At 33.8% G+C, this 17,204-nt stretch overlaps 1 protein-coding gene and 1 pseudogene across 1 annotated transcript; one reads left to right on the top strand and one right to left on the bottom strand.

Annotated features, from left to right (window-relative positions):
- Window positions 1–578: 578 nt before the first annotated feature.
- On the top strand, window positions 579–7,678 carry ODAM (odontogenic, ameloblast associated). Its single transcript, XM_036068741.2, has 10 exons — window positions 579–629; window positions 716–757; window positions 1,542–1,589; window positions 2,142–2,375; window positions 3,026–3,073; window positions 4,901–5,005; window positions 5,892–5,939; window positions 6,753–6,824; window positions 7,248–7,409; window positions 7,649–7,678. The coding sequence occupies exons 1-10, from the start codon at window positions 579–581 to the stop codon at window positions 7,676–7,678; spliced, it is 840 nt and encodes a 279-aa protein (XP_035924634.1).
- A 7,959-nt stretch (window positions 7,679–15,637) lies between these two features.
- LOC118520631 (SNRPN upstream reading frame protein pseudogene) lies at window positions 15,638–15,846 on the bottom strand (annotated as a pseudogene).
- Between the last annotated feature and the right edge of the window lie 1,358 nt (window positions 15,847–17,204).

Raw genomic sequence — 17,204 nt, forward strand, 5'->3', positions numbered from 1 at the left:
TTTCATTTTATAATCTCTTTCCTTAAATTAGAAAAATATTGACTCAGTTGCTCAGTTTTAATATATTTTATGTTATTAGACTTTTAAATGGACTTGTATCTGTTATCGGACTATTGTCAGATCTTTATTGTAGTATTTTTACTGCTACGTTAAATAGACATTAAAACTGTTTTCATAATAAAGACCTAGTTCATTGACCCCAGTCATGGGCCACCCATGATCAGAAGGACCCATTCCCTGATGTACAGAACAGCACAAGTGATGAGGCCATCTTGTTCATTAACTCATTCAACTACATCACATGCCACCAAATGAATCATTTGGTCAAGCTAAAAGGGCAAGCAAACAATTCTGGTTTTTGTAAACAGCTGCTCTGAGAAAAAGAATAATTTCTGTTATAAATATTTATAAATCTACCTTTTTTATTTTAAATCCTAATATATAAGTAAATACTATAGAATTCACCCAACTACTCTTCTGATTGAACAATACCAACCACTTATTGTTATGATTTTTACAATAGAGGGTCTATTTAAAGCTCAATTTCACACCTTATTTTCTAGATATTTCATCTGAAAATGAAAACCATAATTCTTCTTGGGCTACTGGGAGCCACAATGTCAGCCCCAGTAAGTGATTTCATGGTACATCTAAAATCATCCTGTGAAACCTGTAACAAATCCTTCTTTGACCATTTCTGGGTTTTATTTTTTAGCTTATCCCACAGCACCCGATGTCTGCAAGCAACAGCAATGAGGTTAGTTTAAATACATACAACAAGCTCTCCATTTTTTTTTTTTTTTTAAGGAAACCCAGGGGAGAAGAGATAAAAACCTTCATTTTCTAGCTCACGCTTTCTCAAATAAACAAATCTTAAAAAGGAGGGGGGAAAGGCACCTGGGTGGCTCAGTCAATAAAGCCTCCTACTCTTGATTTTGGCTCAGGTCAAGATCTCAGGGTCTTGAGATCCAGCGCCCCTCCTTGGGCTCCGCAATCAGCAGAAAGTCTGCTTGAGATTCTCTCTCCCTCTCTCTCCCCCCGTCCACCATGCTCTCTCTTTCTCCAAAATAAATAAATAAATCTTTTTAAAAAGCCTTAATTAATTTATCCTGCATTCCTATCCACTAGCTCTTATATCCGAATGCATTTCCAATGTTCATGTTTATTTGGTATACCAGGTTTTTTCTAGAATATTATTTTGCTCCCTTGTGTGACTGTAAATTCTTTAAAGGCAGAGACAGTATCTCATATATCTTTTTATTTTAATAGCACCCAATATGGGTGTATACAGGTGTTTAAGAGCATAAAAATGACTGACTAAACCACTGGAATGGGCTGAAGTTGTGCAATCTCAGACCCAGCAGGGGAGAGGTCATTAAATCCCATTCTCTAATCACTATAATTTAGTACAAGCTTAGTGAGAAAACACCCCTAGCAGGAAACTGATTGGTCAGCCCTGGCTTGTTCTATATTTGTAGTAAATCTTGTTCTTGATAGTTTTAGCATCTGTACTCATCTTGTTTTCATATTTTCTTTTCTAGTTACTTCTGAGTCTTAATAATGCTCAACTTCAGCCCCTACAGCTTCAGGTACCTCAATAATTATTTTAAGAATATTTTTCGACTGCTTAGTTCTTATAGTACTTTGTAGAGAACAAAATGTTTACTGATTTCATTTCTGAAATCTCAATTTTTAAGGTTATGAATTTGTCCGATATATTCTAACGACCATTTGTTTGAAGACAAAAGTAAACGTTGCAATCTGATTAACATTTACTTATTGAAAACTTGGTAAGTGCCAGGCACAAATTCTCACAACTGTGAGATAAATTAACTACTTACACAAAGTCACACTCAACTGTTAAAAAAAAAAAAAGGACTTAAAACCAGTCTGGTAACTGCAGAAACCATACTCTTTATCCATCTCATTCTGCCCCATATTTTTTATGGCCATTGGGAAGTTGGCATTCTTCATGCTATTTGCACAGCTCATAATGTGCTAAGATGCCATCCTTTTTTATAATGCAGCAATGGAATTACAGAAATTGTCTACATTTTGCCTTTTTCTTGCTTAGGACTGATTTTAAATTCTTTTCAAAATGAAAGAGAAATGCTTCCTTTCTTCCTTTTGTGTCCTTCCAGGGCCCATTTAATTCATGGATCCCTCCTTTCTCTGGGATCCTGCAACAGCAGCAGCAAGCTCAAATTCCGGGGCTCTCTCAGTTCTCTTTACCAGCTCTTGACCGGTTTGCTGGACTGTTCCCAAATCAGGTACCTTTCCCAGGACGGGTCAGTTTTGCCCAAGGAACCCAGGTGGGACAGCTGGACGCCTCACAGCCTCAAACACCACCGCAGACCCAGCAGGGCCCTAATCACGTAAGTCGGGCCTCTCCTATCCTGTTGTTCTGAGGAGAGAGAACACACGCTGAATGTGAAAATGAGTAAGAATCAGCTTTAAAAGAAGACAGCAGTTACTGAGAAAGACTTCTTTCTCATAATTTGCTCTACCATCACTGGGAATACTTCCTTTTCTGATTTCTAACATGAAAAATACCATTTAAATCAGCTCTTCTATCACAGCCACAAGTCAAGAGTATTAAAAACATGTCCGAGAAAAGATAATTAGGGAAATTTCATCTTTAAAGAAGAAACAATTTGCATTAATGATATACATATAATACATGACCTTTGTTGTCATAGAAGTCTTTAATACAAATTATAAATGCATATGGCTAGGTCTAGGAAAAACAGCTCTGGAATTTTATGTTAAAAAGTCAAATATAACTGGGGTGTCTGGGTGGCTCAGCCGGTTAAGCATCCAACTCTTGATTTTAGCGCAGGTCATGATCTCAGAGTCGTGAGATCCAGCCCCATGTGGGGCTCTGTGCTGGGCGTGGAGCCAGCTTAAGATTCTCTCTCCCCCTTTTCCTCTGCCCCTCCCCACTGCCTGCACTAACACTCTCTCTCTCTCTCTCTCTCTAAAAAAAAAAAGACAAGTATAACTTTTTTATACCTTTTTTTGGCAGGTTATGCCCTATGTGTTCTCCTTCAAAATGCCTCAAGAGCAAGCTCAGGTAAATGAGTAGAATACCATCCCTCCTACAGACAGATGGCTAACTATACTCTCTATCTAATGCTTTCTTTTATACTTGTAGCTGACTCCTATAGCAGGGCTATGAACACTAATAGAATTATCACTGTCTAGTACCACTGTTGCTGGGCTGGCATCAGTTTGTTAATGTTAGGCTCACTTAATAACACCTGAAGAAAGGACAGCTAAGGAGAGTCCCCAGAACCCCTGAGTTTCCAGGGCATTACTGTATTGGGAATAAAAGAGCTCCATAAGCTGTAGGTCTTGGTCCCTCTGCATGATGTTTGTACTGGCATTTGGAAACTCAAGAGAAATACCATGGGCTGACTTTGCCTAACCCTAAATTTTGTTTCAGAGGGAGATGCATTAAACAGATAAAATATGATATGATGTACAGATAAGAAACACTTGCACATTATTTGGCAGTCAGGGCATTCTGCTCAAACTATTACCAGGATATTTTCAATTTAATTACCTATTACAATCAAATGGTGGTGATTTCCATTAAACCTAAAAAAATGAATGCCAACTAGTATTATCATTAGAGTAATATGGAAAACCCTCTCAAGATTAGTTTCACCTAATTAACTTTTAATAGACTAGGTTCAAAGAAATAGGGACATGGATAAATTATTCACTAGCAGAGTACTGACCATTTCATAAAACATTACACCACTTGGCTCTCATGTGATCATAATTATGTAATTTTTGTCCCACGCTCATTATAAAATAAAAGTTACTTCTAGACGTTACCTCATTCTATGCCAGAGCCTTTAGAGAGGTAGATACATGGTAAGTGGGATTACTTCATTTTAAGGATCAGGGAACTAAGTCTTAATGAGATTAAATTCCCAACCTTAATGAAAGTAAATAGGTGAGTTGGAATATAACTCTTCATCTTTCCTTAACCACTAAACCAGTGGTTCTCAACCCTGGCTTTGCATTAGAATCTCTGGTGGTAATTTGGAAAATTACAAATGCCTGAACCCTACCCACACCTAAGGAATCAAGACCTGATGAGTAGATCCCAAATAAGATTATCTACTGAAATGCTCAAAAGGTGATTTTTAATTCTTAGCCAGAAATAGGAACCATTGCATAAAATGTACTTTTCAAACTATAGTTGTTTTTTTTTAAACTTATGTTTAATATAGTCTCTTATTTAATTATGCAAGGACACAAAACATACTAAATTCTATGTATGTACTAGGATCCCCATTTTCTATAAACACATATGCATGTATAGACACACACAGGCATAAATGGAAGCCAATACATGATAATGTGGGTGGTAAAGTTGCAGGTGATTTTATTTGTTCCTTGTCTATTTCTGGATTTTCCAAATACTCTAAAAAGGCTTATGGGTTATCTTTAGAAAAATGGCAATTATTAAAGGCAACACATTCTTGAGAATTCATTCATTATCATAGAACTTCTAATACCATTCCTGCAGAATAATGATTCTTAAAAAATATAGGGAAAATATCCGGTAAGTCAGACATGACTTCTTAGATATTCGCAAAGTAAACTGTACATAAAGTTTGTATATAAAGTATACAGTTTGTATAAAAAGTCCACGGTGCCCTTTCTTAAAAGCCTATTATTTTACTACTTCTTTCATGTGTTTGGTCAAGCAACCTTGAAACAAAGTCCAGTATCATGTGTAATATGAGTTATTTCTAAAGTTTGAGAAGGGCTGCTTCACACATTATTTTGTTCATAAAGTTACTAGATATAAACTGAAGATCTTTTTAAAAAGGCCTCTGCTGATGTAAAGGAAGCTCTTACATACTTCTCTGTTTACAAATAGATGCTTCAGTACTATCCGGTCTACATGCTCCTACCCTGGGAACAATCTCAACAAACAGCCACACGATCACCTCCACAAACGGGACAGCAGCAATTTGAGGAGCAGGTACTACTGTTTGATTTAGTCTGACTAGTTCCATCTGAGACTAGAGGAGATATGGTAAATCTTCAGAGGAGAGAATATCTGAGTATATTTACTGCAAAAGCTCAAAAGCCTGAACTGGTGGTCACAAAAAGATACAGTGTGTTCCAAACAATGAATCATGGAACACTACATCAAAAACTAATGATGTAATGTATGGTGATTAACATAATAAAATAAAATTTAAAAAAAAGATACAGTGCATTCTCCTAACATATCACTAATTTGGAAATGCCCAAAGGCTGGATTTTAAAAGAATGAAGTCAGTGAGTGGACTTCAATAAAATCAGAGGCCAAATGATGAATCATCTTGGAAAATTTTTTTTCTGACTTTTAAAAAGCTACGAGCATCCTTCTTGTCACGTTTACATGTGGTTATTATTAAGGAAAAAAAAAATAGCTTCCATGATGGAAGGCACCTATGATCACTAGATAACGTTAATATTGAGTTTTGTGGACCTACAGTACATTTTTAGAATTCTAATGTAATTTCAGGTGGCCCATATATAACTAGATTTCTTTTAGTTAGAATGGGGAAAAAATTTAATAGTTTATCACCACTCTAAAACTAAATTAGAGAAAACTGAAAATTATGATTTAAGTGACTGGTAGTAGTAATTCTAATTAAGTTGTGTTAGTTTAAAGAGAAAAGAATTTTAACCTAGAAATCATATGGTATTAAAAAGGTGCTTCATAATTTAACAATAATTTTTACCACCTAGATCATACAAACTTTCAAAAAAGCATTTAATATAATATAAATATATATATAATTTTAAGTAATAATTTATTACAAAATTATGATAAAATCATCACAGCAAATCTAACCCATTTTCCAAAAATCTGACAGATGCCATTCTATACTCAATTTGGATATATTCCAGTACAAGCAGAACCTGTAAGTAATGCATACATTTCACTGAAAAAAAAAAAAAAAAACCTAACTTTTGAAACGACTTGCTTCAGAATGTATTAAATCTATCAGCACCCTTCAGCCAAAAACCATTAGGAACACACCCATAGTTGAACAAAATTAGATTTATCTACTCATTGCAATGAGGGAAGACCCACATGGAGAACAGTGGGGTGTCTTAATAGGAAGATGACTGACTGTTCAAAGGGTCTGGGCTTCTGTCAGGTGATTTTGAGGAGAGTTCAAGAAATAATGGTCCACTCTGAATTGGGTGTTCTCATGAAGTGATGGGTAATTCTATGACTGGTAATTAAACAATTCTTACCTAGAAGATAAAGGCAAAGAAGAGTGAGGCAAAGGCTCTGAAATGGTAAAGAAGGAAGAGTTACTCAGATTATCCAGGATATGAGGATGCCTGGAATTTTTGTGGCTTGCATGGCAACCGGTTTTAGACAAGATTACACAGTGGTTTTGTTTTTTTTGTTTTTTGTTTTTTTTTGTCTTATTTCATCGTGTTCAGACTTGACCTTGTCTGATGTGCGTATTCTGTAGGATTGTTAATGTTCAACAGAACACCAGGGCCTAGCAGCAAATGTCCGGTAAGCTCCTGACAACACAGGCAGAGTTGTGTGTCCTGTGTCAGGAGCTACTTTTCTCTTTCTCAAATCTAAATGATTATCTTTGTTTTTAAGAAACTAAAATTGAAGAATTTGGGAAGTGTGTAGCTGCCTTGGATGCAAAACCACATATTTTATAGATGAAAAATTTAGACTTTTTTTCAACTTTCCAATGTTACAGGTTATGCCAGGAGGACAGCAGCAATTAGCCTTAGATCCCCTCCTAGGCACAGCTCTTGCAACTGCTATGATGGTAAGATCCCTTACCACATTGTGCTCCCAGAGGTCAGCAACTGGGAGCCGACAGTTTCCTGCACTATTGTTCATTTTAATGGACTTTACTATTATTTTTCCACCAACAATTATTATTCCTTCCACCTATAATCTTTTGCCAGTCAAGATTCAATTTACTCAGTTCATCAAATATTTACTTCCCTATAACAGATAAACTCCTAGGGACACTCATTTAAAATCAGGTATTAAGAGACATCCACATTTGCCGGCATATATTTATAGCCATTCTATGATAGATTATAATCTAAAAAACTAATAAAGTCCTTTACTTCTTAAATAAATTATTTACCTTGCATATCAATCCTGTTGCTTTATATTCTTCCCAATTTTGACCTTGTATTTGAACCTGTAACTGCTTTGTGTTCTTTCTAATTCTCTATAGCCAGCAGGAAGAGTGATACCATATCTACAAAAAGAAGTGATAAACTTTAAACATGCCAGTGGAGGAATTTTCATTCCTTCAACTTCACAAAAACCCAGTACTACAAATTCTTTTGCTCCTGCTATCGACCCAACTATTACCCCAGAGTTGATGGATAAGAAGGTAGAGTAATCAAAGATTTATTTTATGTAAGAAATTGTTATCTAATGGAAAATATAAAGTTAATGCTTAATTTATAAGACTCAGTCATAGAAATAATGAGAGAGTTAATGATATAGTAAAATACATGGCCTTTACCTTAAATAGAGAGGCCAATAATTGATTACTAGTAATCAATTAATTAGAATATAATTTAATTTTGATTTAATAAGCACTTCTTATGAATATCCTTTTCTCACTAGGCCAAGACTGATTACTTAAAGGAACCGTAAGATGTCCTAATCATTCAGAGTTTTTGGTAGGTATTTGCCAAAAGGCATGCATTAAGTACCGTGATACATCCTAAATTAAAAGAGAAAAAAACAAAATACTGTCAGGGGAACTCATGAAGAGGTCTTACCAAAATCAAACAAACAAACAAAAAAAGTTAGTGTTTATATAGTTCTACAAAGCTAATAGTAATTGTGGGACTTCAGCAACTTTTTAAAAATAAAAATAAATTTTGAGAACCATGTCTGCCTATGCCATAAATTTGGTATAAACTCTGAAAACACAAGTAGTAAATATACTAGGTCCATGTAAAAGATATTTTACAAACACAAAATAGAGTCAGTTCTCCTAAATAATCACTTCACTTTGCAAGCCAGAAGTTTTAACAATGTCAATACATCTGTATTAGACTGGAATGAAATAAAGTCTCAAAGTGATTTTTAAAAAATGCAAAAATCACATGGAAATTTAAAATTCCATGACCTTCCTATCAAACATAACCTTAATTAATTACCTGTCCTAATGGGATTGGTCGGCTGTGAGGCTCATGGGTGTTTGATAGAAGGGCAGGCTGGGATGGCACCAAGAAGTAAAAAACACACACTAAAAAGCAAACAATTTGGCCTGAAGGGGAAAAAAAAGGCAAGCGTTTTTTGAAATCTCCTCCTTGCTGCCTATGAGTCTTTTCTGATTCCTACTTCTGTGAAAATGAATCCTAAGCATTCTTCAGTTAAAAAAAAGTCTATAAAATATAACCAGAGCGAATAGTTTAGCACCTCTCCAGAAAAGTCTCTTTTATAACATGACATTTTGTACAATGCAAATCAATTCAGGTTATTTAATCAGAAATACTAAAGGATTTCAGTGTAATATGACCTTCCTTCTATGTGACAACAGTGCCAGAAGTAGTTTTCTAGTTTTTATTAAGCATTTTGGAAAATATCTAGGAAATGTTCCACAAAACAGTCTAATGGTATTAAAATGCACTCCTATCTTATTTTTCAGAGAAAAAGCTATGGCAGTGCCCCGGATATCATTTTAGGCTATTTGCTTCCTCAATGCTAATATCAGTTCTTTGAAATACACAAAATACTCTTCTCTTGAATTTCTTTTTACTTATAAATAATATTATACTCTTTAAATAAGTCATAGAAAATAATACAATCATATAATAAGTCCTGTTCTTTACAAAATTATGTTTCTTTTCAAATATCCTATCAATGCATAATCTAGAAAGTAGCAACAAGAATAAAGCTAATATCACTGGACCAACTAGATCATTGCATTTATTGTTTATTAAGGATAGCTTTGGAAAATGAGAATACTGTCATTGGATTTATGAGTGTGGTGATGGTGACTAATGAACTAAAGTATGTACCTTGGACATATCATCTCATTATTACCCCCAGGCCCATTCAGCTAGACTCCTTCTGATGCACTTCCCCTCAGAATCAAAATATTTGGTGGCAGGTATCATGAAGAGCATGGTCCCAGTAAGACACAGCTACACAGAGAGATGGCTGTCCTCACCGAAAAGGTTAGATCCCTAGGAAGATGTATGCTGGTTTGAGGAGGCAGCATCCTGTAGAGAAAAGGGCATAGATTTAGGATTTCATCATATCTGGCTTTCAATGTGGTTTTGAGCCTTCAGCAAGTCACTTAACCTGAGTCTCGGGTGTAAAACAGAGATAACAATACCTTTTAGAACTTCTGAAGGGACTACATGAAGCAACATATAAGATACCTGGCCATACAAAGTACTCAGAAAATGTTAATTCCCCCCCTTTCACTTGTTACTATGGAAACTTCTTATTTTCTTAGCTTTGGAGCTACAGCTGAAATTCTGAGAAAACAGGAAAACTGACATTTAATATGCTTTATATATTTGTATGTAGATGTGAGTTGATGTGTGTGAGTGCATGCACACAGAAAGAAAATGAATACATGAATGTGTTAAGTGGTTTCAAACAAATTTGGTTAGTATTCTAGGCTTTAAAGTTGATCAAAATTCCTAGAATCATACCTTTTCCAGAATTTAGTAACATTATGACTCTAAAAACTGCTACTTACCCTGTGGAAGAGCAACCCAATAATCACATATTCTATTTCATCTTATATTTTCTCCTTTTCCCCCAAGTTGGTGAATTGAATGAATGTAATTCTGGGTAACTGACTGACCTCTTACTTTGGACATGATATAGAGATTCATACATCAAGATGTCTGATGAAAGCAGTTATTCAGCACTTGAGAACATTGTGCCCCCAAATTCCAAGAGTTCACAAGGTCACTGAAAAAATTGCATGAGGTAATTGATGCTGAGTGTTTAGAAAACAGGCACACGCTCAACTTCTCTTCAAGGAGGAGGAGAAAGGGGGTGGTCAGAGACGAAAGAGGAGAGATGAGCACAACATAGCTACTCTGTTCAAGGGACGGTGAAGAGAAGCAGAACTCAGGGAAAACTACAAAACTCTAAGCATCAAACTAAAATCAAGTCAAGAGTTTGGCCATATCAGAGGCACCTGGGTGGCTCAGTCGTTAAGCTTCTGCCTTTGGCTCAGGTCATGATCCCAAGGTCCTGGGTTCGAGCCCTGCATCGGGCTCCCTGCTCAGCAGGAAGCCTGCTTCTCCCTCTCACACTACCTCTGCTTGTGTTCCTTCTCTTGCTGTGTCTCTCTCTGTCAAATAAATAAATAAAATCTTTAAAAAAAAAAGAGTTTGGCAATATCAGGGGTTACAATAATAAATACTGTGAAAAATATGAGGATTACATAAATACAACAGTAACAGGTAAAAGCATAAAATGGAGAAGTATTACATAAAATAATGCAATGTTAAACATTGTTACTCTGAGAATAAATATTTTGATAAAAACATTCATATTAAGCTAAGTATGCTGAAATTATTTATTCTAGGCAATATTACCAGGACCTTATTACTCTGGATAGCTTTAACAGATCCAATGTAGTGACTTAGCTTAAAAAATAAATTCTCTAATCTCTGACTGTTCAGGATCCAATCTGTTTCAGGAAGATGTTAAATCATGTTAAGGTATTCATGAGCAACAACTATGTTTGAAAACCTGAATACTATAATTGCTATCAATGAAATATATTACATTTCAAAGTACTTTATAAAAGAACTTTAAACTCTACCATTTTTGTTAGCAAAGTTAGGAAGACAAAAAAGTACACTTAATGGAAATATCACCAGAATACTAGCAAAAAACTATCTTTTGTTTGTTTTAATCCTAACATCCCAATTGCCCCATCCCAGGCCAATGAAAAAAAGGTGAAGCAGAAAAAAGCAGTTCAACCAACTCATTATGTACTGATTTGAACAGAAAAAAAATCTACATAGAATAATTTCTCTAAAATAAGCTCTGCATAGATTTTATAATCCACAATGTTTTGTTTTGTTTTGCTTTAAGTGTTTCTTTTGGGGAGGGGACATCACACTTCTACTCAATTAAGAGAAACATTTTTATAGTCTTGAGGTCTTTTATATTTTTTACACTTACCATGCCACAAATTCATGGGGAATGGGTTCCAATGCTCCTCAAAACTTTCTTCAATGGTTGCTTCTTATCTGAATGTACTAAAATAGCTTTAGTTCAAGACTAAAATATAGAATCCATGTATGACTTCACCTTCAACATTAAATCCATATCTAATCTATCATCATGGTCTAGTATCACTTGTAATGCACAGATTTTGGGTATGTAGTTTGATGAGTTTCATTCACACACACACACACACACACACACATAAATGTATATACCTTGTAGCCACCACCCCATCAAGATACAGAACATTTCTATCACCCCTAGGAAGTCCTTCTTGCTCTTTTCCAGTCAATCTCATCTCCCACTGTCATGCCAGGCTACTACTTTAAAAATTTTTTTCTGTCAGTATATATTAATTTTGCCTGTTCTGGAACTTTATGTAAATTAAACCATACACTATATATTCTTTTGTATCTGGAGCCTGTTACTCAATAGAATGCTTTTGTGATTCATCCATGTTACTGTTTCAGTTGTATATTACATTACATGAAAGTACCAGTTTCTTTCTTCATTCTCCTATGGAAGAACATTTGTGTTGTTTCTAATTACTGAACATTACAAATAAAGCTGCTATGAATGTTCTTCTTATACAAATCCTTTCATGAACATATATTTTCATTTCTCTTGAATAAATACCAAGGAGAGCAAAATCATATGTATATGTTATAAATAACCATTTTATACTCCGATCAGCAGTGTGTCAGAATTCCAGTTTCTCCACCTTCTCGCCAACATCTACAATCATCTTTTTAAAAAAATCATTTTCATGAATTGCTCTTCGGCCACACATCCCTTCAAAGGTTAACCTTCACGGAGTCTGACCTCCATCCCTTCCTCTCTCTCAAAAGTTGCTGCATGAACATTGTCGTGATTATTGTTTTGACTTTAAAAAGTATTTATAAATAACCACTGACTCCTACATCTACATCTCAGTCTAATCTATTAAATAGTGAAGTCTACAGCTAGTCTAATATAGTAAATAGTTCAAAATTTCTCTTTTTAATGTTAGCTATTTTAACAAGTATGAAGAAGCATCTCATGGTTTTAATTTGCATTTGCCTGATGACCAATATAGCTTTTTTATGCTTACTGGCCATTTGTGTATCTTCATTTCCAAAAATTATATTCAGGTCTTTTGTTGACTTCCTTATGATTGAATTTTACGAGTTTTTAATATATTATGCATGAAAGTACTTTGTCAAATAAATGTATTTTGAATACTTTTCCCATTGTGTAGCTTGTCTTTTCATTTCTTAATGAGGTTTTTAAAAAAATACATTTTTTATGTTGATGCAGTTAAATTTGTCAATTTTTCGAAGATAAGTGTCTCTTGTGTCCTATTAAAGAAATCTGCACCTACTCCAAAGTAATGAATATATGTTCCTATGTTTTCTTACAGAATTTTTAATGGTATAGCTTTTATATTATTTAGGTCTGTAGCTATTATTTTTTGTATAGAGCATGAATATAGAGTCAAGAATAATTTTTTTTTCACACAGAGACCTAGTTGATGTTATACAGAATCATTTGTTTAAAAGAATACCATTTTCTAATTGAGTTGCCTTGGTACCCGTACTGAAAATCAATGGACTTCATCTGCATCTGTTTTTGGACTCTATTCCATTTAATTGCTTTTCTCTTTCTGCATCAATACTACATGGTCTTTTGCATTTCCATATACATTTTAGAAACATTTTACTAATTTCTACCCTGCCAGAGTTTTAATAGAATTGTGCTGAATTTCCAAATCAATTAGTAAAGACTTGATATCTTAACAATATTGTTTCGATTCATGAACAATGTATATATTTATTTATTTAGGTCTTTTCTAAGTGTATCTCTGAAGTGTATTGTGGCTCTCAATGTACAGGTTTTGTAATATTTGTTAAATTTATTTCTGAATATTTTATGTTCTTAAATTATGTTCTAAAATTTCATTTTCCATTTTCAGTATATAGAAAGGCAGTTGATTTTTATACATTGCACTTGTATGATATGATCATGCTAAATACATTTGTTAGTTTCCATAAGTATATTGTGAATTCCATATCATTCTCTACCAAAATATAATATTTTTCTGGAAATAAAAATAATTTCACTTGCTTCTATTTATTTGTTTGCAATTATTCTTCTTACCTTGTTACACTGACTACAGTATCCACTGTAGTGGTGATTAGAGGAATAAAAGTGGGCATGTTTCCAGTGCCCCTTATATTAGGGAGAAAGCAATTATTATTTCACAATTAAGTCAGCTATGCATTTCCCATAAATTATCAGATTGTGGAAATCCTTTTATTTCTATATTGGTGAGAATTTTTATTATGAATGTTTAGCTGAAACTTTTGTCAAATGATTTCTCTGCATTTACTGAAATAATAATATTAATTTTCCCTTTGATCTGGTTATGTGGTGAATTATGTTGTTTAATTTTTTAATGTTGAATCAACCTTACACTCCTGAAAAAAAAAACACCAATTTGTTGTAATGCAATATCTTTTTAAAATATTGCTGGTGTCAACACAAAATCAACAAACCTTTTAGAATCTCTAAAAGTAAGAAAGAGAGTTTTATTTGAGCCTAAGTTAGGACAGCTGCCCAGAAAACATGCTCTTCACAGGGATGAAAGTGCTCCAGAGAATGAACAGTTTTACAAGGTTATATGCCTTTTTACATCTTGTAAAAGCTCAGAAGATTATAGATTAACATATAGGTAGGAATAATTTTTTAATGTTAGGGAATGCAGGGAGTAGGAGCATTGATCGATATCTTAAGGACTAGATGGTTTTCCTTTAGGCTACTCATTTACAAAGTGGGTGTACATTGTACGTTTGGTGGGCCATAAATCAGGCTTTTAGTTTAAACAAAGTTTATATACAATCACGCTGACTTAGAAAGAAATCTAAAATAGATTCCCTTATATCCCAGGCCTTTAGAAGCTTTTTCTCTTATCACTGGGTTCAACTCATTAATATTCTATGAATGATTTTTACATTTGTGTCCATGAATGCTATTAGTTGGCAACTTTCTTTTCTTATAATATCCTTGGCAGTTTTTATATTGGGGTTTTGCTGGTTTCATAACATGAGCTGGGAAATGTTTTGTTCTTCCTAAGTATGTCTGTGTGATATTGGTATTATTTCTTCTTTAAATGTTTGATAGAACTCACCAGTAAAGCCACTTGGGCCCAGAGCTTTCTTCAGGGGAATATTTTTAATTATACTTTATTAAATACAAGGTTGCTTCAATTTTTTATTTCTTCTTACACTGAATTTAGATGTAATGTCAATGAATGCGTCTAGCTGTGTTTCAATAAAACTTCATTTACAAAAGCAAGCATGGGCTACATTTGATCCTAGGCTATAATTTGCCAACCCCTAACTTAGATCACTGATTCTAAATATTTCTTTTATTCTTATATAAACATATTAAAGATATAAAATTTTAATCATTCCTTTCTTTTTTATTGAAAAATGGATTTTAAATATCTAAATGTTTGAGTATTTTCAACATGTTATTATTATTAATTTTAAGATATACCCATTGAAATCAGAAAATATATTCTTTTTAGAGATAATATTTTTATTATATTGTCAGCTGATTCAAATACATTGTTGAAAACAAAAAAAAAGTGAGAAAAAGACAAAACAAAAAAGGAATAATTAGTAAATAAACATGGGAAAGTATTTCACATCTTATTTGATAATGAATATGATGTGTATTTATAACTCAGTAGGCACAAATGATACATAATTAAAACAACCAGTGCAGGTGAAAGTGTATTGTAACTAGCAGTCCACTTTCTCAAGGCAACAGACAATAATACAGTACTTTGTAATACAATTTTGTAAAATGTACCTTAAGTTTATATTCCTTGATTCAATTTATTTCATATCTTCATATCTAAGGAAATGATCCTATCTGTTATGCATAGCAATTCACTGAAGCTTTTATCAAACTACCAGAAAAAACATAAAACAACAACAACAACAAAAAAAGAAAAGTCTCCTCACAAAAGGGAACTACAAAACATTCATTAGCAGGATATTCAGCAGCCATTTATAATGAAGTATGTTCACATAATGTTAATTTGAAACTCAACAGAAATTAAGTATGCATAAAACTACCTAAAAACCATGCACAACAATGACATCAAAATAATACAGACAAAAGTGTCAGGGTAAGAACATCAAGGTCCTGTTCTTTTATTTTTAAAAAAATTTTCTGCAATGTGTTTATCATGTGAAATTTTTAAGGAAAAAAATTCTTTTAACATATCCCAAATAATTAAGTGGCCTTTAAACACCCCATTCTTTAGTTCTTTATTCCTGACCATGACTGCATCAGCTCTAACCTGGTTTTTCACTCAGAAATGAGCTACCCATATGTTCCAATACTGCTTTAACCATCTCTTGGTGTCTCAGCTAAGAATGCCTGTCTCAGTTCCACCTAGAAATCTACCACAGGTACTTGCTGCCGCTGAGATCGTCTTGGGTACAGCTGACACTCCTGGTTGCTCAGTAAGGATGTCCTTCTATGTTTGACTTGAACTTCCCCCTCTGTTCCACAGTCCACCTCAGGTATAAGCAGTTCCTGGCCTGTTCTATCATGCTGCTAGCTGCTCCTCAGAATACAACATCAGGATACCCGGTGGCTGTTCCACTCTACCAGATATTTTATATCATTTTATTCCTATAAAATTTATTGTTACTAGTCACTGCCTCAAACTATGGTCTGTCTTGGTGAATATTTTCTGTGCACTTATATAATGCAGTTGCTGGGTCCCACGTTCTACAAATACCAGTAGATCAACTTGGTTGATTGTTTCATTCAAATTTCCTATATTTTGACAGTTAAACAGATGTGAAAATCTCCAACTGTGATTGCTGATTTGTTTATTCTTCCCCACTTCTGTCAATTTTTGCTTCATGTATTTTGAGGCTCTGATTTTAGGGGCACACACATCTGGGACTCATATTTTCTTGAGGAATTGATCTTTTAATTATGACATGACCCTAATTATCTCCAATAATACACCATGTTTTGAACCTTACTTTGTCTAATATTAATGAAGACATACCAGCTTCTTATGCTTAGTGTTTACATGATATATCTTCTACCATCGTTTTACTTTCAGCTATGTCTTTATAGTTAAAGTATGTGTCTTATAAACAGCATATAGTTAGTTGGCTCTTGCTTTTTTATCCAGCCTCAAAATTTGTCTTTTAATTGGAATATTTAGTCCATTCAAATTTAGTGCATTTGTTGATATGATTGGGATTAAGTCTGCTCGCTTGCTTTTTGTTCTCTCCTATGGTGTTTCCCCTCTCTTTTTTGAATTAAACCTGTATTATTATTTTTCCTTTCTATCTCCCTTATTGGCTTTTTAGCTAAAAATTTCATATCATTTAGTGTTTTCTTTGAGGATTATATAATACATCCTTAATTCATCATAGGCTATGTAGAATTAGTATCCTACCTCTTTTTCTGTTAACAAAATTATAGTACAATCTATAATACTATTTATATTCTACTCTCCTTCGTGCTAATACTTTCATATATTTTGCCTCCACATATGTCTATTAACTCTTAAAAGATTTTAAAAAGGGAAAAAAAAACCCTATATTTACTTACACAGTTAGCAATTTCAGTGCTCTTCCTTACTTCTTTTCCATAGGTCTGAATTTTCACCTGGTGTAATCTCACTTTAACCTCAACTTTCTTTAAAGTTTATTCAGTTTGTGTCTGATAACTGTGAATTCCCTCAGTTTTTATTACCTAAAAATTCCTTCATCACGTCTACATTTTTATAGATTATCTTTTCTGGGTGTAGAATTCTAAATTGATATTTTTCCTTGAATGTCACATTTTAAAGATATTATTACATTATCTTTTTTCAAAAGATTTTACTTATTTATTTGAGAGAGAGAGAGATCACGAGCAGGGGTGAGGGGTAGAGGGAGAAGCA

This window comes from Halichoerus grypus, chromosome 3 (genome assembly GCF_964656455.1).
Source record: "Halichoerus grypus chromosome 3, mHalGry1.hap1.1, whole genome shotgun sequence".
Taxonomy (NCBI): domain Eukaryota; kingdom Metazoa; phylum Chordata; class Mammalia; order Carnivora; family Phocidae; genus Halichoerus; species Halichoerus grypus.

Bases quoted from the DNA above. Each gene is read 5' to 3' on its own strand.
- ODAM (XM_036068741.2), top strand. From the start codon at position 579: ATGAAAACCATAATTCTTCTTGGGCTACTGGGAGCCACAATGTCAGCC. The intron at 1,590-2,141 runs GTACCTCAATAA...GTGTCCTTCCAG, and splicing joins TTCAGCCCCTACAGCTTCAG to GGCCCATTTAATTCATGGAT. The intron at 5,940-6,752 runs GTAAGTAATGCA...CCAATGTTACAG, and splicing joins TTCCAGTACAAGCAGAACCT to GTTATGCCAGGAGGACAGCA.